Raw genomic sequence first — 24,467 nt, forward strand, 5'->3', positions numbered from 1 at the left:
TTTATTTTAAAATCATTTTAATATAATAATATTAAAAATAAATTTTAAAAAATATAAAATATTATTTTAATATATTTTTAAATATAAAATATTTTTTAAAAAAACTAATACCGCCTTTAACCACCATCCCATTTACAAAAAAAAAATAAAAAAAAAATGGGAAGAAACAGAACCATCCAATCACAAATGTCGACACCTTATTGCTAATTAATTTTTAAAAAAAGACGGTCCACCAATTTATAATAATATAAAGTCCTCACCTTACAGATTCCCTAATTTCACTCTTTCTTTTCCCCTTTTCCTTCTCCCCACCCTCCATTCCCCTCCCTCTATCTCATCAAACAAATCTCGTAAAAAATTGAAGCCGTTAATTTCCAGAAGGAGAGGAGAGATCCGGTACGTCTCTCTCGAATTGTGTTCTGGTTTGAGACGATTGATCTGGAGAGAGAGAGAGAGTTGTCGATGTCGATGTTGATGTTTTTTTTTTTTTTTGCAGGTTAAGTAGAAGATAAGATGGCATCGAAACGGATCTTGAAGGAATTGAAAGATTTACAGAAGGATCCTCCTACTTCATGCAGTGCCGGTATTATGACTTTTTTTGTTTTTAATTTTTTTCCGATTTGTTTGACTTCATTTCTTAATAGTTTTTTTAGTGTTTCGGTTGATCTGTGCCGGTATTATCTTTTTCGTTTTTTTGGTTGGAATTGATAATGATTTCGTTGATAATCTAAGGATGCATGCAGTTGAATAATACTGGCGATGATTAACTCTGATCGATAATTTTCTTTGTAAAAATTAAAATTCGATTTTTTTAAGGGAAAGCGTAAAACAATATTGAATTTTTTTTGTTAATTTTTAAAAATTATAGTTAAAAAACTTGTATATTCTGATCACAGGGTGTATTATTTTAGGGTATTTTTTTTAAGCAATTATTGTTATCCTGGCTATTCTTAATAATGGTAGGGGGTATGTATGCTGAATTAAAAGTTATTTTTTTCATGATTATTTTATTTAATGTTGTTTACTTGATGTGCTTGCTTTAATTATGGGAATGTTGCAGGTCCCGTTGCTGAAGACATGTTCCATTGGCAAGCAACAATTATGGGTCCTCCGGATAGTCCTTATGCTGGCGGTGTTTTCCTAGTTACTATTCATTTTCCTCCAGATTATCCATTTAAGCCTCCCAAGGTAAGTTTTTACTCCATACAAGCTTAACTTTTGTTGTTCTGAATTATTTGAAAGTTTTGTCGAATGCTAATAATATGCAGGTTTGGGTGAAGTAAGAAGTATCAAACAGATTTTTTAAAAATTCTATGTATATGTATTTCTCTTGAATGCTTTGTATGTGTATATCATTACCTATATTGTCTGCTTAAGTATTGCGAGTTGCAAGCTGATTTTGCAGATTTTCCCAGGTCATATGACTTTTGCTAACCCAGAGTATGTACATACACTAGTTAACCTAAGGGAGGAATCTTTATGTATATGCCCTGATGAGGGAATAAGTTCTTTACTTGACAACAGAATAAAGTGGATGCATATTTAATATACATGAAACTAATGGCGCTTGCAAACTTGCATTTTTCATACCCTTTTCTTAATTCTTATTGTCAAAGAATCATGCTTGTAGTTCCACTGTCACCAAGGCCTCCTTCTGGCAGAGGCCTTAGGTTTGAGCCTCTCTTTTGTAACAAGGAAAAAGGTGTCATGATGTCATGGAGCATCTCCATGTTTCCTCCCATTCTTTTTTCCCCTCACCTCTTGCCCAATTCACAACAAGAATGAAGGGAGATTAGTATGGATGTTGAATTTATTCTCATCAGAAGTTGATTTATTTCAACATGAAGGCGTCTCATCTGTGAATATGTGCAATAGGTCGAGCTTTTATTAGTCTTATGCTGTTTCCAAATCAGCAGAATTGGAAGAAATATAGGGGGCTATATGAAGTATAAAGTATAAGCATGCAAACCTGATTTCACAATACAAGCATGAGGCTGTTTGATAGGATTCAATGCTATGCCAGGTCCTGATACAATATGAGCTAAGATGTGAAGATATGTTAAATGATGCAGCTCTTGCATCTAAGGCTTGTGTATCAAACATCAACTTTTGGTAAGGATTTTAGAATAAGAATATGCTTTATTTCTTAATTGCACAAGAAGAAATTATAGCATTAATGAGGGTATGTTGCTAAAGCTCAAATCAGCTAAAGATGAAATAAATGGTATTGCATGAAAGGCTGAAGATATAAACTGCCCTGATTGAATGGTTCCGCCTCTGCTTGCCCTCTTGCCATGCACAATATAAGAATTTATTAGTCAATTTGTTTGTTTGGTGAATTAACCACGGTAATTTATGACATTCAATTCATTGGTATTTGCCGAGTAGTTTTAGCTGTTTTCTTTTTGTGAATGCCTCATTGTATTCTTGGTGTGTTGCTTCTGCATCTCATCATGTACTATTTATGGCACTCCTGCACATTCGGTCGAGAATTCAATCTCAAAAGCAGTTCTCTTTTTGTGCGTGTGATTTCATTATGTGTATGTATCTTGCAGGTAGCATTCCGAACAAAGGTATTCCACCCAAATATAAATAGCAATGGCAGCATTTGCCTGGACATTTTGAAGGAGCAATGGAGCCCGGCTCTAACCATATCCAAGGTTCTTATTCTATAATCATCAAATCATTTATGTTGGAGTTGAGAAAAAAAATGCTGTTGATTACTTAAATGGATTTGTGATAGTCCGGCATCTTTTTGTGTTGGGAAGGGACTAAGTGGTTCATTTTCTTATAACCGTTCTTGATGTGTTGATGAACCGAATAGTTCATTGCAACATATAGAGCTAATTTAGATCTCAGCAGCCCTCCTTTTCTTTCCCCTGATTTCTGAGAGTTCACCTTTCTGCAGAAAAGATATTTAGGACTCTAAAACTGTGTTATTAGTTGATAACATATTGTTTATTCATCAGCCATCTGCAGCTCTTTTTTCTCCCTTTTAAATGGGCTATTTTTAATTCGCTGTCATAGCGCAGGCTGACTTTTGAATTGCTAGTTATCATTGATGATCAAGTAAACAAGTTCTTTTTCCATTTGTAGGTATTGCTCTCCATCTGCTCTTTGTTGACGGACCCTAACCCCGACGATCCATTGGTGCCCGAGATTGCTCATATGTACAAGACCGACAGGAACAAGTATGAGACGACTGCAAGAAGCTGGACCCAGAAGTATGCTATGGGCTAAGGGCTAAATGACCTGTGGTGTGTGCAATGGAGGGCCCTTTTTCTTCTTTTCTTTCTCCTAAAGTTCTATTTATCGATGTTTGTTGGTCAATCTAAACGGGTGAAACTGGCCCATGCAGGTATGTTTCTTTCCATTGATGTATGGATTAATTTGACCCTCGATGAAATGTCTCTAATTCAGTATGTCACCATGTAACTTCTAAATCTTATTGGGTTCTCCTGTTTGTATGAGCAATTCCTTTCTTCACGTGTATTTTCTAGAAAAGCAAGTGTTTTCTGTTCAATTTAGTTTTTTTTTTTAAATAAAATTATTACGACTCATGGTCAAGTCATTTACTCACCTGGAAATAATCTTTGATTTTTAATCAAAAGGTTGTCGAGTCAATTTTGTTTTAATCAAAAGTTAAATTTAATTTAATACATTAATCTTGACCACACTACATCAGAAAATGTGTTTAAGTCGATTTTTGATAAATATACTTCTTAACTCACTCCCTGCACAAGTTTTGATAAATGATATTCTAATTGCGATTCTGATTTCAAATTATTTGCAACAAGAAGTTGGTGAGGGTCTTAATCTTTCTTTTCAGAACAGAAGTCAATTAATAGTTTTGTAAGCACAAGCATCCCATTCCAGGAAAACAAAATAACTATGGTTCAACAACAAATTGACTAGTATTAATGGTATATGGGAAAGGGGTGTTGGTTTGTTTTTTAAAGTGTTTTTTTTGTTTAGAAATATATTAAAATGAATTTTTTTTTAAAAAAATATTTTTCATATTAGTATATGAAAATGATTTGATAAAAAAAATATTAAAAAAATAAATTTAAAATAAAGAAAATAACTTATTTTTTTGAAAAAGGACTGTAGTTTCAGACCTGAGACATGACCACAAATGTCGATGTAATGCCTTGATCTCCTAAAAAGAAAACGTCCTAAGAATATTACTTTAGCAACCCTCCATTAAATATGACCAGAATGTGTGCAATTTACAAATCGTGAAGCAAAAATGGTGAAAATTCTATCTCGTTAGTGATTGAAGGAGAGAGAGCGGAGCACAGAGACAATGGCTAGAGATGAAGAACAACTCCACCCTAATCCTTCCTTTCCTCATGTCCACTGCTCTCTCTTCCCGCTACTTCACACTAATCTAACGTGTTGAACAGTGCTCGCCGGTGCATCCACGTTCATATTCTTTACCGGAGCGAATAACTGCAATTTAACCTTTTCATCCGTGACATTCTGGCTCCTTGAATGATTCTCTATTTGAACTTTGTGAACTGTGCTCTCGCTACATGTAGCAAGCACTATAGCACTCTGTTGATGGGGAGGTGAAGCATTGGAAAACGAAGTGCGAAAAAAGGAAAAGAGTGGAGGAGGCTAAACAAAAACACAAGCAATCAATCAAAGAAAGGAAGGCACATATCCAAAATCCAAAACCCAATTTGCATTAGGAAATTGGTCTTTTTTCTCTTCTCTAAGTATGGATTACTGTTGTTGATTTTTATTTTATGCGTGGGTTACTTGAAGAAGCTAACCAACAATTTGATAAAATGATTAAGAGAGATTTGGTTTGGTGGAATACAATGATATCTAGTAGGGTTCACGGTTCGGTTCGATTCGGTTTAGACTCAAAAAATCAACCGAACCGAGTTATATTAATTTAGTGAAATATTAACTGAACCGGACCGAAATCTTGTTCAAATCGAATAGTATTTAACTATTTATATCCCTCTTAATTTGTATAGCTTTGGTTTTTTGGTTGGTCCGGTTCGGTTTGTCGGTTTCAGTTTTAAAACCAAAACCGAACCGGACCTGTTAGAATTTATGGTTTTGAAAATCGGTTTGATCAGTTTTTTATCTCGGTTCGGTTTTTTCGGTTAATTTTTCTTTGGTTTTCTCGGTTGATCGGTTTTTTTAAACACCCCTAATATCTAGGTTCGTGGGATGTGGTTTTCATGAGGCAATGGAGTTGTCTAGAAAGATGGAAAGTGAGGGTTTTGAACTAAATTCACCTACTTTTGTTGCACTGATCTTGGCAAGTGAGGGGTTATTCACATCCTTTTTTTATTTTATTTTTTCTTCGATTAAAACCGATGAAAATCCTAGATTAATTATGGGTAAACCTAACAGGCCGGTCCAGGTTTTGCAGCGAGCTGCATGGCATTGGTGCGCCCAGCCCATCAACAGATGCCTGAAGTGTTCTAAAAGCAGGCATTTTATATGTATTTGGGCTGGCTCTCATCTGGACCTCCGTCATCATCGTGGTCTGGTCCTGGGGCTGGTACTATGACTCACTCAGCTAAAGCTTCCTTCTTTTCTTGCCATGGATGCTTGGGTTCAAATCTAATGCAGGGGTTATGAAAGAAAATCATTGACTTTGCATATGTTTGACAATGGACCAGCCATTTGGGCAGTCCACAAGAAGATCCAAGAACAAAATCAGGCAAGCCAGTTGCTGGACAATACAGCCAAATGGACCAGCCGTTTGCCATTTGTGAATAAAAACCAATGAACCCACCAGAGCAGGCAGCTCTTGAATTTTATTTCTGCAACGTTCAATGATCAAGGAAGGTTGTGTAAAGGGTTACTATCTCCATTTGGTTTACTTCTTGGTCCTCATCGGGCAGCCTTGATGATCATACTTAATACTTTTGAAGCATATGTGTTTCTTATTACAACATTTCTCTTTCCCCTCCTATTTTATTTTATTTTATTTTATTTTGCTATGTAATGCCATCCGTGTTAAGAAAATTTAAAAATATTTAATTAATTAATACACACTATAATTTTATACAAATCCCATTAGAAACTCTATTTTAAAACCTTTGTTTTAAAAAAAAACTATGATTTATAGATTTTTTTTAGCCTATTTTTTAAATTATAATCGCAAAAATTACAATACCAAACACACATTTATCTTTTTGCTGTGTTTATTTTTTTACGGTGTAGTACTGTCTGTATTTTGTCACAATCATAAACTATAACATACACTATAGTTTTATATAAATCCCACACAACAGCAGCGGAAGTTATTACAAAGTCAAACACACTATATTTTGATTTTGTCTAATAAACAATTAAGTAATTAGTAATTTCTTACGATAATTACTATCAATTAAGTGAATCTTAGCTTGCATAATTCAAGAAAATCTTCAGTACTGTAATGTCCTTTCTACCATATCCTAAAAAAAAAAGTACGATCTTTCACGATATGGTATGATATGATATAATATAAGGTAATGTAATGGATGTGTGGAATAATTTTTCCATTTCACCGAACAGTACACGCCTCTAGAAAAATTGTAATTTTTTCTAGTCAAAGACAAACTTACCGACAGCATTAATGACATTTTTTTGGCTATTAAACCCTGTCTAAGGGCACTTAACCTCACATCCCTCCTTAGGGTCCTACAAGCTTTCTTAAATCTGCGCAGCTAACGTTGAATTTGTATATATATAAATAAAGAACCACTCCTTTCCCTCTTAAATTTAACAATAATTTTTCTTCTTTCTCAAATTTTTATTTGAGATCGAATTTATTTTATATTTATTTCAGCATTCTTAACACTTTCCATGCAATTGTAAAACTCTAAACATAATTAACTTCCAATTAGAAAAACTGGCGTGTAGATTAGATCATTGCTTCTTTCACATAACATATAATTAACAAAGCTTAAGCACTTAGAGAAGTAGTAATTAAACTCAACCCAATTCAATTCAATAGGTTGGCTTCAAAAACCAAAAAAAAATTCAGAGCTAGATCAATCTTCTGAATTGAAAATGATATTAACCAAATCAAATTTAAAAAATAGTAATTAAACTCAACCCAATTCAATAGCTTCAAAAACCAGAAAATCAGAGCTTAATTTTCTTATCTGTATTTTAATTTGAATTGAAAATAATATTAACCAAATCAAATTTAGAGAAACAGTAATTAAACTCAACCCAATTAATGGCTTCAAAAACCAAAAAATAAGAGCTTGATCTTCTATGTATTTTAATTTGAATTGAAAATGATATTAACCAAATCAAACCTAGTTGATATAGTCAAATCCGATCTAAATTTATCTGGTTAATATTAAAAAGTTTTTTTTAAAAAAAACTACTAATCTAGATTAATCTGATAACTAATAAATTAACTCAATAATTTAGTGATCCGAAATATTTTCGGAGTCAAACCCTAAATTAATTAATTCAGACAACTATACTTAAACTTTAACAAAGTCAATATGTTTTTTTTTAGAACAAACGCCTACGTGATCTCGAGTAAACTACATCGAGTTAATTACAAGTGAGCTTAGATCATCTGAGACATTAATGCAGAAAATTTTCAAAGAGTGTATTTATGATTCTTGTCCTTGTATTAATAACTGGATGATATCGGAAGCCAAGGGCAAGTTCTGGCTTCTAATTAATTACGATGGAATTGCAAGTTGGGTGTTCCTTCGCTGTACAAGCACATCAGCACCAAATATTTTCATATTTTTGGAAATATTGGGAGTATATAATTAATGAATAATGGGTGTTTAGCTGTTTTCTTTAATCAAATTCAATATTAACTCACTAAATCATGTATTCAATTGTTTTTATTTTAAGCCCACTTCAAGTTAATTCCCTGGTTACGAGCTTGAATATATCATGCCTTGAGATATTGGCATATATATGCCATGGAATCTTATAAAAAAACAAAAAGAAAATGAGAAATAATATAAAAAATAAATTAACCACACATATTCCTTACAAAAATTAAATTAATTTAATACCATATCAACTCTATAACGTACCCATGTCAGCTAGAAGTTATGGTTTTATCAGGAAGTCCAAAAAGCTATGAGCTGAAAAAACCATGCTTGGGAATTCAAAAACCAATTAATAACTATCACATCTTCTTGTTCCCCATAAAGACCAGCCCCTCCACCTTTAGGGTTTTTTTTTTTAAAAAAAAATCTTAATTAAATAACACTAGCTAGTTAAATTCCGTAGGATATGGTGACCCATGTCGTTTATTATATGTTTGCATGCCTTCAAATTATAATACGTGTCAAATCTCTAGACTTTACCCAAGTGGAAAAATCTAAGTCTGAAGTCCAACTCTAGCTAGCCTGAGAGGATTAAAATAATTCCTGCTCATAGGTCGTGCCCACGAGTGGGAGAGAGCATGGTCCCTGAAATCTGGCTTCATTGAATATATTTTTAGCCAAATCTGAGTTCAAGGGACAAAAAGAATAGAAAACTAGAAGAGGTATCTGAGCTTCCATGCACTTGAGGGATTTTTCTCCAGTGAAGACAAGGCACAAAGCTGAAAATCACAAGCTAACATCCCACTAAAAATGTTTTTGGATGCGGGAATATTAATTTACATGGCAGCTTGTGAACTCAATTCTCTGGCTAGCTGCTTATAACCCTTAATTTAGATGCTAACTGGGGTTAATTCAGGTGAGTAATCAGTCACTAATTATTGTCTAAAGGTTTTCAGAATGTTCATTGAACAGAACTTTATGGCTTATAATTAATACAATGCTAATTATTAGATTAAGCCACCTTGTTAACTTAATTGTAGCTAGAGTAGTGTGAGAGGCTCTAAAGCAAGCCATAACATTTTCACATGGACCCAATTAAGATCTTCAAGTCTCATTTAAAAATGAGATTAGGAGGTAATTAATCTGTAGATTACCAAAAACAAGTTGTGGCACAAGAAGAGATCAGTTTGTTAATATAATTGTGATTGATCTTCTGGAATTAGTTCATTGTTTAGGAACGTGAGTGGGTGTAGTTAGTAAGTAGAAAAGGCAAAACATAATTCATATTAAAGAAATTAGGTTGTCTTTGAGACTAAATCTCATGAACAAATTTAAGAAAACATCTCCCGACAAAAATAGAAGCTCGAAACATTATTAAAAAAATGGAGCATGTGGACTCTCTCAACCAATGCAACCATTCCCCATTTTTAGGGCTTTTTGGATATCTAAATCAACCATTATTACCCAACCCACATTTATTCCCTAATCACTTAATTGGTGTAATTAAAATTAAAAAAAAAAAACATTAACTAATTACTATTTCAAGGTAGAAGATAATGTCTCTTGTCTCTACGCTTTATAGTTTACTTATAAATTTATTTTATATTTATATTTTATCTTTATCTTTTAAACTAAACACTTTTATATTTTTTATGTATTTATTTTCATTCTTTCAACTAAACACGTTTATGTTCTTTCTGTATTTTTCTTTTCTGTTTTATAATACTAACTAAACATATCCTTATTATTTATTCAAGATTAAAGTTTTAAAAAATATTTTCTCGTCAATACATTTGTAAATATAATGTTTATTAAAACCAAGAAAAATAAGAAATAAGAGAAGATGCATGCACCTAAACCAACTACCAAACCCCTCAAATTGAGACCCAAATAGTTGCTTTCTACAGATCCCTGAATTTTAGATGAGCCCTAGCCAATGACCATAAAGTGCAACTGTACAAATGCATATATGCAAGTAGAAGTACCCACATGAAAACAATAATATCTTTTAATTAATTTCTATAAGGTAAAAATAAATAAATAAATAATTATTAAAATAGTGGATTACATTTGCACTTCGTAGTTCAAAAAACTCAAGCCACATCACCCCACATGGGCAGGCCTCTCCACGGTCTCTTAAAGAGGGCGTGAACAGTGTCGGTCACCGGTTGTTCAAGTGTCAGTCGATTCTCCTATTGTTATCAATTCTCGGGACAAAACCCCCCACACAAACTTCTCAATTCTTGTATTTTACGGTGTATTTGATATTATAATTCAGTGTATTTTTTTTAATATTTTTTTAATATGTATTAAAATAAATATTTTTATTTTTTTGTTTTTAATATTGGCATATCAAAATCATAAAAAAATACTATTTTTTTTTTTAATTTAGCACCTTTTCAAGCTAAAAACAATTTTAAAAAATAAAAGTAAAAATCTCCCAACCACGCTCTTAATTGGATGAAGGTGTGAGACTGTTAGGTAAGGTGAGATTTTTATGATTTTGTACTAAAGTTAGATGTAAATGACAAAAGTTATCAAACCTAGTTAGATTCATTATTTTAAAATTTAAAATAAAATTAAAAAAATATTATTTTAAAAAAATTTATATATAAAAAAAAATAATCGAATTAATTAAATTGTGAGTTGATTCATCAAATTACCTAATTTAATAATACAATTTGAAAAATTAACACATATTTTTTAAATTTTATTCGATGATTAAAGTTTTAATAATATACCAAAAAATAATATTATAATAGAAAAGTTTAAATTATATAGTAAAATCACGACATAAACTTACTTTTTATATTATAATCTCATATTTCATTTTTAAAAAATGGCTATAAAAAATACTTCTCATAAACACATCGATCCTACTTCAAACTTAACCAAATTAAACAATACATAATTTCTCTGTCCAAGGGCTAACTTAAATAATCCCAATCTCTTAGATAATATCATGCATAGATTAGTGAAAACTTGAGATTAAACGAGCTAAAAAAATATATGAGTGTAAAGAGGGGTTGTATCGGTGGATTAATTTAATTTTGTGCACTGAATTTTGTAAATGTTCTATACATGAACATGCATATTGATAGTCTCCAATACTCATATATATCTTAATTTTAAGAACACGATGCTCCCACGTATGATCTTGCAGCGTGGGGATATTATATTTTGGAGTTTTTGTGCTTTATTTTTTCTTTCGCCTTCATGGTTACTCAAAACCAAGAAAGAATAGCACGTGAGCTTCACTTTTGACTGTTCTGAATCATGAAAGTGAAAATGTTAGAGATGAGCTAAGATCGATTGTTAATTTACATACTTTAGTTCTTTAATACTTTTTAAAATTCAAAACCTTTTTATTATATGAGAAAATGCCTTAAAAAAGCTTTTTTTTGCCGTTTCTAGCACCACGATTCTTGAACAAAATATATATATTCATCTAGATTTATTTATATGTTCACCACACACAACAAGCAGGGATGGATCTTGGTTCTTCCATTCTTTTAACTAGCCATAAAGTTGCAGCTTTAAACAGAAAAAAAAGAAGAAAAAAAGGCACAATCTTTTTATCTCTGTAGAGAAGAAGGGAAGAAACTCTCCAGGAATTTGACTGAAATCTTGACTCATCTAGTGTTTGATCACCTAAAAGCAAGAGATCAGCATGCATTTGATTCTTTCTGCTAACATGCATGCTACAAATATCTAGCTTTATTTTAACCTTTTGACATGCACGAATGATTTTTTTTTAACCTTTATAACTGTAAAAATGGGAATGATCATCAATTAATGAATTAATTAATTAATTAATCCCTGATCAGGCTAATCTCTCTTGTTTAAGATGGTATTGCCATTAATGGAGTTTCAATTAATACAATATCAGAGATGGAAAGCATGCATAATTATTGCGAAAGGTGAGAAAGGAAGGACCAACATTTCTTGCTTCAAGGAGAAGCTTGTATGGTGACAGATACCAGTCGCTTCTCTTTCAAGATTGTTTCACTGCTTTAGTAATTAATATTCTGATTCCATTCCTTTTAAGAAAAATTACTTTTGGGTTCCATCGATTTTCGAGCTTATATTGTTTGCAATAATAATCACCAACTTCAGACCGACATGGCGATAAAGCTTCAACGTCTTCTGTGGGGTGTGGGAGGTGGCCCATTTTTTAGAGCGGATCTTGTTTCACGATTATTATTTTATATTAATTCTGGGTTTAATCGGAGAAACATGGGGATTAAGATTTGGTTTGGGTTTGATATTATAGTATAAAGTATTTTTTGTTTAAAAATATATTAAAATAATATTTTTTTAAATTTTAAATATTAATATATCAAAATCATCAGAAAATATTAAAAATATTAATTAAATATTTTTTAAGATAAACACAATTTTAAAATACAGATAAAAACACAATACTAAACCATCATTTGATACAAGGATTTTTTGTTCTCCTACGTTCTACCGCGTACTGCAACTCAAGTCTAGTAATTAAAGAGGAATTAATTTTGATAATTTCAAATTTAATTTGTGTCCTATCAGAAAAGAATTTCAAATTTTGATTATTTCAAATTTAATTTTTTTCCTATCATAAAAGAATTTCAAATTTGGATTTCTAAAAGGAAATACAACGATTATAGATCCTATCTTTTATTTCCTATATTCTAGCGATCAATATCTCTTAGTATCGTTTTTTTTTTTTTAAAAAAAAAAAGTCTAGTTAAAATCTTGTTTCGATGTGGATTTTCTCGAGTTGCCTGTCTACTGCCATGATGAGTGAAGTTTTGCATCACAAGGGGCAGATAAAAGACTCGAGGAAATTAATGCATGATCTTTTATCGTCTAGCTCGGCATTTGTTTGTAATGCTTGGTGTTAGCCGCTTGTTCATCCCGTGACAAGATTTGGCTTCATGAATTCTTGTCAATAGACGATTGTGTTGTCTTTTCCTCGCTCTAAGTCCACCTGTCTAAGCATAATTTGTTCATTGTCTCTTAAATTCGTGTAAGAAAAAAAAACTTAGCTTCTTAATTTCATCTTATACACAAAAGCATGGGTTGATGATACAAGTCTTCAAGGATGTGGTAAGCATGCCCATGGAGACTTTTCTTCTCTCCCTTTACATATTCAAGCTCTTACTCTCCAAAAAAAAAGGGGTAAAAGAAGGTTTGGTGATCAACAATCGTGGATCTAGCTTGTGCAAGCACTGTAGCTCCTTCTGTGAAATAGACACAAGGAGTATGAGCAGCCGGTCACTCTCGAATTTAGGGCTTCTAGGGGCTTGGAGTTGATTAACTTATTCATGATTAAGTGGATGATTAATTAGAGACTAATGACTAGAGTATGGAGCACCAAGCAAGGATCTTGGGCTTGGTGCTCATTGACTTGTATCCTGGATAGATATTTTTGTTTTAACAAATATATACATACTAACAAGAACAATTTGATATTTCCTTTTCCCTTGCCCAATAAAAAAAAATAAAAAAAAAAAGAAGATGAGTGAAGGAGTCGATGCCTGTGAGTGTTAGAGAATCCGAACAAACCTCTAAGCAGATTGTTGTGTATAAAAAACTCGGCAGACCACTTGGTGATTTGTCGAACTTGGTGTACTTCCTTAGCTGTCTTTTGCTCATGGTTCACTTGGCTCAATGTAGGGCCAATGTCCAAGAACTTGCTCAACTTTGATGCTTGTCTTTCACTGATCCATATGGTTATCACTTTCTAAAACATGGGATCCTTAAATTAACAAATTAAGACCTAATTATCCCTAATTTATTGTTCTTCTTCTAAATTAATCTTGATGATAAATGAATCGGCCGGGTTCCACCGGCCAATATTTCATCTCAGGTGCTGAGCATTGATTCATATGGTAATTAAGAAAATTAATGGCTGATTAAGCGAGTACAATCATCTTCAAATAATTAAGGTTTATTTGTTTGTTTTTGCAAAATAATACTCTTGGTGACTTTTCTGACTCTACCAGGAATTAATTTATTATAGTTGTAACTTGTAATATACTACTAGGTTTAATCTTAGGAGAGACCAAATTAGCGTACAAACTACTTAATTAATTAACTGGATAATTAATCACAAAAACCTCCTTGTATTTAAATGAACATATGTTGTCCTAGAAGACAACCATAAACGCAAATGAAGAATAACTGTTCAACAGCATAGGTTAAAACTCTACAGCTTAACCATGCATTCTGTTGCCAACTTGTCATATTATCGTCCTTGATTTTGATAACCCGCAGCTTATTAAATATTATATCCTTTATATATATATATATATATATATATAAAGGGGTTCAAATTCCCTAAAAAAAATTAACATTAACCTAAAAATAATATAGTTTTAAAATTTTGGCATGATTGGGTTAAAACTTGACCATTAACTTATTAATTTTTTTTATCTAAATAATATAGTTTTGATTTAAAAAAAAAAAATTTGAGGTGGAACTCTTTAATTTTACTCGTAACATTAACCTAAAAATAACACTCCTTTATGATTTTTTAAGACGGAAGTCCCTCGTGATTACATGTTTTAAATTAACAAACACTTAATAATCCAAACCACAAATATAGCTATAATTAAGTTATGAAACCTAAAAAAAATCCCATGTGTTAGTGTTCCAAAGAACAGAGAATTCATGTGGCGAAATAACAAGTACAGAACAGCATCATCATCATGTGAACTCACCTTCTTCCTATAATTAGTGACATACTAGATTTCAGAAGAAAAAAAAGTAATAAATTGAGTAAATTCGGATTAACTTGATTAATTTATAATTCAGTGGAAGGAAAAAGAAAAAAATATAAAAAGCTCAATACCCAATAGTCTAAAGTTAAAGGATGAAATAAAAAAGAAAAACCAAAGTTAAATCGAGCTAATTTTCGAAACTAATAACTTTAATCATGAGACCGAGATGACCATACAGAAGAAAAAAAAATCTTGAACAAAATTCTTAACCATCAAAAAATTAAAAAGAAAACAAATAGCAATCAAAATAATGAGGGCCAAATCTGGTATAAAACCAATGAGAGACTTAATCGAAAAATAAAATAAAATAAAATAAAGGGATAAAAAAGAGCAATTAAAAGAATGATAACCAAATTTGAATAATAAAATAAAATAAAATGTCGAGGGGTAAATTTGAAAGAAAAAACAAATTAAAAAATAATAAAAAATGAGCAATTAAAAAAAAACGAGAACTAAATATGGAAAGAAAATGAAATAAAATATCAAGGGGTAAAATTGAAAGAAAAAAACCAAGAAAATAATAAAAAAAAATCAAGAGAATGAGTGTCATATTTAATATAAAAACAAAACAAAATCTAATGGAAAATGACGAAACTCAATGAAAAAGAAACAATAAAAAAAAAATCAAAACAAAGAAAGACCAATCAAAAGAAAGATGATCATAATTGAATTTTTTCTTCATTATTTTATTTTATCAAAATAATACTATTTTTACTTTTTAGTTGAATAAAAAATTAAGCGATCGGCTAGGGGAAAATCATGTCAACACTGGTTGATTTTTTTTTTCTATTATTTTTTTTATCAAAATAATGTCATTTTTAATTCCCGCACAATAAAAAATCTAATTGAACCTAGTAACCCTGGTTATTCAACCCAACTCGTGACCCGGGATATGACAGGGGTCGACTCTCGGGCTGAGTTTTAAAACCATGATAAAAAAATAAGTATCAAGTATGATATGAAAATTCAATGAAATTAAACAATGAGATATGAAATTGTGACAAAACAATTAATCAATAAGAGAACTCAAAATAAAAGGAATTTCAATCATACAAATGAGGATCAAATTAAAAAAAAAAGAATTAAAATCAAATGATTAAGGATTAAATAAAAAAATAAAATCTAATCAGAAAAAGATTAAAAGCAAAATAAATAAGAATCAAAAGAATGAGGATCAAATTTGATAAAAAATATAAAAAATAAAATGTCGAGGGATAGAATTGAAAAACAAATAATTCAAGTTCGATATAATTAAAAGATTGAGGACCACTTTGCAATTTTATAAGGCCAGCACGCCTATTGAGGTGGATGAAAGAGAAAAGATGGGGGGAAGAAAAATTATTGTCGGAGCTCATCCGTGCCATGGATGCCGACACGCACCACCTCACCATTTTGAGGGTGGCGTGCTACTTTGGACACCGCCCCGGAAGGCTATCGACGATCACTGGGAGGTGCCGCATGCGCCGTCCATGGAGAGCGAGTGTCTCCCACTTGTAGAGCATGCGCTAATCATTTTTTTTTATTATAAAAAGATTAGAATACCCTTAATCCCATGAGATAATTGCAAGAAAACCGAGGTTAAAAGATCAAAAGTACCCCTTGATCTTAGGCAAAAAAAAATAGTTAACTCCAGGGGTTATACAGTAATTGCACTATATAAAAAATATAAAAATCCAAAAACACCTTTCAAACATTAGTTATGTTGTTTTTTTGAAAGGTACGAGAGTAATTATATTGTGCAATAAATATGTAAAAATACGATTTTTTTTTTTTTAATGTGTGTTGATTTTTTTATATTTTTTTTGGGAATCAAAGGACTCTTCAATCATTGGATTTTACTGTGTAGAATCCACAGCAAAACACTACTATGGAGTTTTAGTTTTATTTGTGACAGGCTTCCAATTATTCATGCAGGCTTGCTATACGCGTGATGACATGTAGCTGTGCAATGATTGGCTAAAAATGTTCACAATTGCATAGGAAAACTGAAAGAAGAAGAAGAAGAAGAAGAAGAAGAAGAAGCAGCAGCAGCAGCTTGCAATGGTTCAAGCCACATATGTCTAAGCATATGCAGGTGATGCATAAACCAAAAAAACTTTCCTCCAATTCGGCAATTTTCTCTGTTCAAATTTGGTAATATTGTTACCAACCTGTGATCGCGAGGGCTTAACAACCAATCATTGACCACCACAGGAACAAATTAAGATATATGCATGCATAGTTTAACCTATGGATAAAAGGGTCAGGCAGTCACATTATGTATAATTATTCTAATACAAGTGATTTTGATCGTTCAATTATGAATTTGTCATAATTCAACTAGATGGATATCCTTACAAGAATATTTATGACCAATATGACTAAGTTAAGCACTCGAAATAAATCTATGTGGTGCAAAATGCTCGACTCTATAAAAAAACCCCATACCTTTCAATCCGATTATTATTAAATAGTTTAAATTTTATTATGAGGTTTTAAATGTTTAATTTCATGAAGGGTTAGTTTAGTATAACCAGCCGAGATCTAAAATACTTTCAAATTAGATCATGAAAGTTATATTCGTGTTAATTTTGTTATTTTTTTCTTTATTTTTGTATTTCCTGATTTATTTGGAATTTCTATTTTTTTTTGTATTTTTTTTGAGATTTTTTATAATTTGTTGAGGTTTTAAATGTTTAATTTCATAAAGGGTTAGTTTAGTATAATTAGCTGAGATCTAAAATACCTTCAAATTAGATCATGAAAGTGATATTCGTGTCAATTTTGTTATTTTTCTCTTTATTTTTGTATTTCCTGATTTGTTTAGAATTTTTTTTGTTTTTTTTTTTTGAGGTTTTTTATAATTTGTTGAGGTTCATTTAAAAAGTTATAAACCTATTGGAAACATAGAATATTACCCTAAGAGCAAAAATTATAGAATAAAATTTTGATTTAGAGTTTTGCCTGTATTTGCAGATTTTTTTTGTATTGTTTTCTTATGTGTCACATTCTTGTGGTACCAATTAATTGAGTAATCGTTATTCATAGCATTGAATTAATTAAAATTGTGAGGTTCTTAAACGTGGCTGAAATTGTAAGGTAGGGTTCAAGCCATTCTTAATTAGGTTAAAAAGAAACAAAAATAGTCGGCTTCTTTGTTTGACATAGTGTATAATCTCAAGTTAAACAACAAATTTACGCCGGACTATGGCTATTATTTTTCAATTTTTTTTTTTTTTTTTGGTGTCCAAACTGATCTTGAAAAATAATTTGTTTTTGGTTTTGCGGTGTTTATCTCAAGAGTCAAAAGCAATTTTTATGAAATCCTCAATACTGTAGCCAAGAAAATATCGTGAATTTTATCATTTTTCTTTTGGCAATATAATCTGGGTCACCTCCTTGGTCATTGGAGCTCTTAAAATGGAGATTCGATATGGTGACAAAATGATGGCACTAACCGGACATGTATTAGAGCAGATCACTTGCTGATTGCTAATGATCCGACAAATGGAAAGAGCTAATTAATTCGGTAAATGACATGATTATGAAAATTATAACCTTAATAGATTAAGAAATTAGGTTGTTATTGTAGCAGCGGTTATTTTTTATTTAGAAATGTATTGAAATAATATATTTTTTTATTTTTTTAAATTTACTTTTGGTATCAGTATATGATATGAAAAACACAAAAAAAAAATATTAATTTGAAGCAAAGAAAAAAATTAAAAAAAATTAATTTTTTTCAAAAGCGTTTTTGAAACACAAAATAAACAGGCTCTAAAGATTAAGGTTGAACGCACCAAAATGAATTTTTTAGTTGCATGAAATTGCCTATTCTTCGACGCCGTTTGGAATTGCATTCCAAATGGCTTTTTAAAAAAAAACGAATTATTTTTTAAAAAATTAATTTTTTAAATGTTTTTTTTATTTTAATATATTGATATCAAAAATAATTTTAAAAAATTAAAAAATTTATTTTGATTCATTTCCAAATAAATTAAAAGCACTTAAAAAACTAACCGTTACCATATTCTTAAACACCACCTCTCAACTCGTAACCATTTTAGCTTTTCTGTGCATGGAAAATCTTTCAAATCCTTCTTCTTTTTTTCAATTATAAAGATGAAAAAAATATTAAAAAATCACACAAAATTAGAGCAAAGAGGTGTAAGTTAAACAAAAAAAAATAATAATTGAGGAAACGCAAGGAGCTTATTCCAAGAGAAAAAAAGGAACCATAAATTGCGCCAATTACAAAGGAAAGGAAACTTCCTTCAATTCTACTGTTGACAACAGATTTTAAATCTGAAATTCCCAGTTCATGTTGCTGCATGATTATCAAGAGTTCAAGGTGGCCAAAAAATCTTGAACCCAACGAAGAAATTGCAGAGAAAATAATTTGTCCAATCACAAACCAGAAAGAGGAATGAAAGGTTTGAATGAAGGTCGTGTAAATGGGAATAATACCACCAAGAAGATCAACTCGGCTAGAACAGAGCATGTGCTCCTTGTAGGGTAAGTCCAAGCACATCATGATGATCGATTTAAACCTTTGACCTTCAAGTTCCACCCACCTACCACTTTCCCATATCCTTGAATTGAAAGGGATAGAAAAAGAATCTGAAAATCTTCTCAATTATCATCACAATTCATGTTAAGAGCTTGAAATGATTTTCTTCCAACACTTATGAATTTGGTAGGAATAGTTTCTCTAAAAGAGCTTACTGTATATTTTTTTAAAGAAATTCTATCGTGAGAGTAATTAATGATATGATATTAGTTATTTATATATGTTTTTTCTTTAAAGTATATCGTGGAAAATAACTAATAAGATGTCACTAGTTATTTTTTATGTATTATATTTTTTTTTATGTTTTTTCCCGGTTAATTAGTGCTCATCGTTTTATTTTTGAAAAAATAAAAAGAAAACACATCTAATTTTAGAAAATATGTTGGTTTTTTTAGAAAAGAAAAATTATATATATATATATATATATATATATATATATATTGTAATGACTAAAAAAATTTCCAATACATGGAACACCGATGGATCCATAAGAATACAAAAAGATATCAAAAATAAAATAACAGTTAATACACAATCATATTCAAATTAAGAATTTAGTAAAGTTATAAGACTAGAATATCTAGTGTTTTATAAAATTAATTTTAAAAAATTATTATAGATTATTGTTTTTGTTTTGATAGTTTTAATTTTGGTTTATTGAAAATAATCCCTTACTCTATAAATAAAAAATAAAAGAAAAAAACAGGTTTAAGGATTTCCCACTTAAAGTTATCAAAATTTGGAAATAAGTATTTTATCCAAATCCAATATTTAATAGATTTATTCTTAAAAATTCATCTTGTTTTCTTTTGCTGCAAGTAATTTCCATTTAAGAGATTAAAAGAAATAAATACTGAGATTAACTATTTTATAAAGGCGCGTGATGGACACGATATATAAGAGAAAGTGAAACAAGCATATCTCGGTTGTGCAAACAGGAAGAGGAGAAAAAGGCCCAGAGACGTACAAAGCAGAATTTATAAAAGGCGGCGAATTCTAGGTTGCCTGCCACGTTAGTTCTGGCTGTAAAAAAGTAAAAAAATTGAAAATCTAAAAACAAAAGAAAAAATAATTCAACTTGAAACTTTTTTAAAGGTAAAAAATTATTAACCCACCTCCTGTAAGCCAGTGCAATACATAATGTGTTTGATTGGATTGATTTTTTTTATAAAAAAAAAGTTGATTTTTTTAATTTTTAATTAAGTGTTTTTATATATATTTTGATTTTTTTAATTTGCGGATATTAAAAATAAAAATTATAATTTCTTAAGTAAAACATAGTTTTAAAAACAAGTTTTATCATTATTCTAAAATTTAGAAATATATCAAAATAATATTTTTTTTTTTTTTAAAAAAATTATTATTGAAATTAGAAAATTAAAATAATCTAAAAATACTCAAAAAAAATATTAATTTTAAAAAATAAAAATAAAAAATAAAAAATAAAAAATAAAAAATAAGAATCCAAATATTTTCAACAATCCTCTCTGTTTACCAGACCACCGTCACACGTGCTTCATGGTAACACCACAACTAATTGTGGCTGCAATATTTTCTTAGATTTCACTAGTGTTTTTTGGCGTTTTTTGTCCTTAGTTTAATGATTAAATTAATTAGCATCGTTTCATATCATTAACATCAAATCATCATATTCATAAAATAAATAAAAAAGGAATAGTCCTATTATTGTGTTAAAAAATAACGTAACATAGGATAACGTTTGGTCATCATTTTATAATATAAAATATGAAGATAATAAGAATAAATAGGATATTTATTCATGTAATTTCTTTTTTAAATTCTTTTCAAAAATTGTGATAGGCACGTTTCTTTTCTTCTTTATCTATTTTTTTTCTAAAACACTAACCAAATATAATTTACACGAATTAAAAAAAAATATTAATATTTTGATTTTATAAGTTGTATTTTATTTTGTGTGCATAAAATGGACCCACCTTATGTTGGAAATTAACAAGATATAAATCAATTAATTTAAAATAATAAAAAAACATGTAATTTCTCTTTGATGAGAGGTCTAAACCAGAAAGAAATTGTGTTAACAATGAAGAACATCTGCCGGTTGGAGAAACATAAAAAAAGAAAAGACTTTAAAACAAATCTCTTAAGATATGTCTCTTAATAATTAATTAATTTATTTATATAAATATAATGTTGAATATTTGATCCAATAGGCAGTTAGAACTCACAATATGCGGTTACCTCAGCCAAATCCAATGAAAGATAAATATTAAATAATCAAATATTTGCGAAAGATTTTTTCTTGTAATTAGAAGTCTAATTAGGGGAACAAAACGTCAATTACAAAACAATACCTTTTTCTAAAATAGTCAAAGAAGTGATGTCTGTTTTCTAATTATGTAAAACAATTTTGACCAAAAACCAAAATTAAACCGACCCGGTATCCTGGGCCTCACGTGACTGCCATCACACTAGCGAGACAGGACTCACACCCCCTGAGTCAGCAACTAATCAACGTCTCTAATCGGGCCTAGCACCAACGTGGCCCCACAACACCACGCGTCAAAATCACACACTGTCATCGGGATGTGGCGTGTCGTTTTACGGCAACCTTATGGCACTTCCACACCGGTATTGAATATTGACATGACTTGCCCCTAACTAATCAATACCTCAATTAAAAATAAAAATAAAAAAAATAGGAAATTTTAAATATTTTAATATGGAGAAATTTCCAAAATCGGCTGTAGGGATGCGCTATAAAACAGCGATAGACACCAGCTAAAACTCTGCTTCTTCCTGGTCTTTTACTGAAACTCAAAACCCACTTCCTCTCTCGAAAGACTTTAGGCCTCTCACCCTTCTCTGTCCTCTCATAAAGATTCAGTTTTTGACAAGAAAGAGTGAAGATTTAGATTCAGTTTTTTTCCTTTCCTCTCTTGTGTGGAAGGTTGGAGAGAAAGAGTGAAATCTTACAACTAGAAAGAAATCAAAATCATCCGTCGATTTTCCTATTCTGATTTTCCTAAGAGATTTTGGTTATTTCCTTTTTGGTAATCCTTTATTGATTTATAAACACTCAATCCCTTCAAGTCTCTCTCGAAAGGTTCAAGATTCAAGATTTTAAGGGTGTCTGGTCTTTTTTTTTGACAGATTTCTGAGTCATCCTTGTCTTTCGTTTATCTCTTCACAACTAGCAATCTTCTCCTTCACAGTTTTGTTCTCTCTCTATGCAAGTAGGGAGCTTTTGGAGGAATTAATTAGAAGGAAAAAGAAAATCCCAGAAAATATGATAGACCAAAGTATCCTATGTCCCATAAAGTACACTGAGCACAAAAAAGTTACAAAAAAATTCACTAAACAACCCTTAAAGCCTAATATGGTACACTCCGATGACCGATGCCGCTCACCGGAACCCTCAAACCCGGCACCAAGGCTTGTTAGAGTGACAGTCACCGACCATGACGCCACTGACTCCTCCAGTGACGAAGAGGGAGAGTTGTTTGGCCGGCAAAGAGTGAAAAGATATGTGAGCGAGATCAACATCCAACCGGCAGCTTTCTGCAAAGAAACCAATGTCATTGCTACTACTATTGCCAAAAACCGGAAAAGAAGTGTTGGTGATATCCCTCAAAAGCCAGCGAAAAGACTTACTGCCCAATCAACCACCAATGGCAGAAAGTTCCGTGGCGTTCGGCAAAGGCCCTGGGGTAAATGGGCTGCAGAGATCAGAGATCCTGCTAGACGTGTGCGGTTATGGCTAGGGACTTACGACACCGCTGAGGAGGCTGCAAGAGTGTATGATAATGCTGCCATCAAGCTTCGAGGGCCAGATGCTTTAACAAATTTCACCACACCACCTAGTAGGGAGGAGGATCAAGAAGAAGAGAAAAGTAGTCCAGTGGAGGAATCAGAAGAAAAGAAGCCAGAGATTAACGTGGAAACAGTATCTGGCTCCGGCTATGAATCTGCTGACGAGTCTCACAGTCTGTCATCTCCAAAATCTGTGCTCACTTTCAGACTACCTTCGGCTGAATCACACAAACCACCGTCTCAACCTTTCCAAGAAGCTAAAATGGAGCCAAAGCATCAAGACAATGAAGAAGCCTTCGGCGAGAGCAATTTGTCTGATTATTTACCACTGGACTCGCCATTTCTTGATGATTTTTTCAATTTTGGAACATCAGGGCCAACCCTCTTTGACGATCAAGTTATAGCGACGACGACGACAGCAACATCAATTTTCCAAGAGAGTATTATGTGTGATCAAGATTTTGGCGACATATTTCTTGACCCACTTCAAGATTTTACTTCATTACCATCGGTTTGCCAAGAGGATGATGATTTTTTCCATTTCTTAAACTCAGAACCTCTTACAGCACTTTGATGGGCTTGCTGCCGTTTAATTACTGGCCATTTCACGGGAAATTTTGTACCGATGGTAACTGAGTTTTCGCCCAGTTTTGGAGTTAATTAGTAATAGCAATAGTATTTTATTTATTTGTTTAAATACCTCCGTTAAAATTACGGGAGGATTTTGAGTAAAGTCTTCCAAAGATTTTGTGCTCTATTAAGAAAATAATTAGGCTGTTTTAGTGTGTAAAACTTGGATTAGTAATGGAGAATTACAAGTTATTTTCTCTATTTATTTATTTTCTTTTATGAGGTCATTGAATCTTATGCTGCTGCCAAAGTGTCATTCTTTTTGCCGCACCACCCGACCTGGCATAATTTGCGCTTGTGTGGCCGGTCGACCGAGTCAAGGCGTTGCCGCCTCTCGTATGTGTGAAATCGAGAATGCTTGGATTTTCTTCTAATTTCATCTCCCTATTTGTGCACCCGAGGAAATAATAATACTTAGCTAATCCTTTCTTAATGGCTGTTATTAGCTAATTGTGATGGTGTGATAATTTGTTATTAAGCTAATTGTCTTGCACAAGCCTAAGCCTAGGCATAGCTGCTAATAATAGGAAGGGGAGCGCAAAATGTGGACTAATTTGTCTTGAAAAGCCCAGGTATAGCTCATAATCGGAAAGTGGGATGTGAAAAATGTGGACCAAAAACAGGGTGCCTCTGTTCGCTATTGATTATAGGTTTAAAAGGCAGGGCTGAATCGGTGGGAAATTATTTTATACTGTGATAGTTTTTATAATTTAGATTTTTTTTTTTAGTAAAATCCATAAATACTATGAAGGATAAAATTGTGATTAGAGTTAACTACAATTTCAATCACACCGCACCATATTTCCAAACAAATCTAAATGAACTAAGAATAAAATACTAACTCTCTTAACGAAGTAAGGGTAGAAAAGTAAGTCTTTGTTTATTATTGTGGCGTGATCTTGTTTTTTTACTTTAAATTAATTTTTTATATATATTTTTAAATTGTTTTAATATATTAATATTAAAAAT

General features: G+C 31.4%; 2 protein-coding genes across 2 annotated transcripts; both read left to right on the plus strand.

Moving 5' to 3' along the window:
• Positions 1-229: 229 nt before the first annotated feature.
• LOC7489805 (ubiquitin-conjugating enzyme E2 10) lies at positions 230-3,486 on the plus strand. The gene is made up of 5 exons (XM_002317706.4): positions 230-396; positions 497-583; positions 1,061-1,188; positions 2,556-2,660; positions 3,097-3,486. Exons 2-5 carry the CDS (start codon positions 514-516, stop codon positions 3,238-3,240), a joined length of 447 nt encoding a protein of 148 aa, XP_002317742.1. The 5' UTR covers positions 230-396; positions 497-513; the 3' UTR covers positions 3,241-3,486.
• Positions 3,487-21,829: 18,343 nt separating this feature from the next.
• Positions 21,830-23,699, plus strand: LOC7485212 (ethylene-responsive transcription factor CRF4). Its single transcript, XM_052445776.1, has one exon. It carries the CDS (start codon positions 22,345-22,347, stop codon positions 23,440-23,442), a length of 1,098 nt encoding a protein of 365 aa, XP_052301736.1. The 5' UTR covers positions 21,830-22,344; the 3' UTR covers positions 23,443-23,699.
• Positions 23,700-24,467: the final 768 nt, after the last annotated feature.

Source organism: Populus trichocarpa, chromosome 12 (genome assembly GCF_000002775.5).
Source record: "Populus trichocarpa isolate Nisqually-1 chromosome 12, P.trichocarpa_v4.1, whole genome shotgun sequence".
NCBI lineage: Eukaryota > Viridiplantae > Streptophyta > Magnoliopsida > Malpighiales > Salicaceae > Populus > Populus trichocarpa.

Coding starts and splice junctions, on each gene's coding strand:
- LOC7489805 (XM_002317706.4), top strand. CDS start 514: ATGGCATCGAAACGGATCTTGAAGGAATTGAAAGATTTACAGAAGGAT. Junction 584..1,060: donor TCCTACTTCATGCAGTGCCG/GTATTATGACTT, acceptor GGAATGTTGCAG/GTCCCGTTGCTGAAGACATG. Junction 2,661..3,096: donor CGGCTCTAACCATATCCAAG/GTTCTTATTCTA, acceptor TTCCATTTGTAG/GTATTGCTCTCCATCTGCTC.
- LOC7485212 (XM_052445776.1), top strand. CDS start 22,345: ATGATAGACCAAAGTATCCTATGTCCCATAAAGTACACTGAGCACAAA.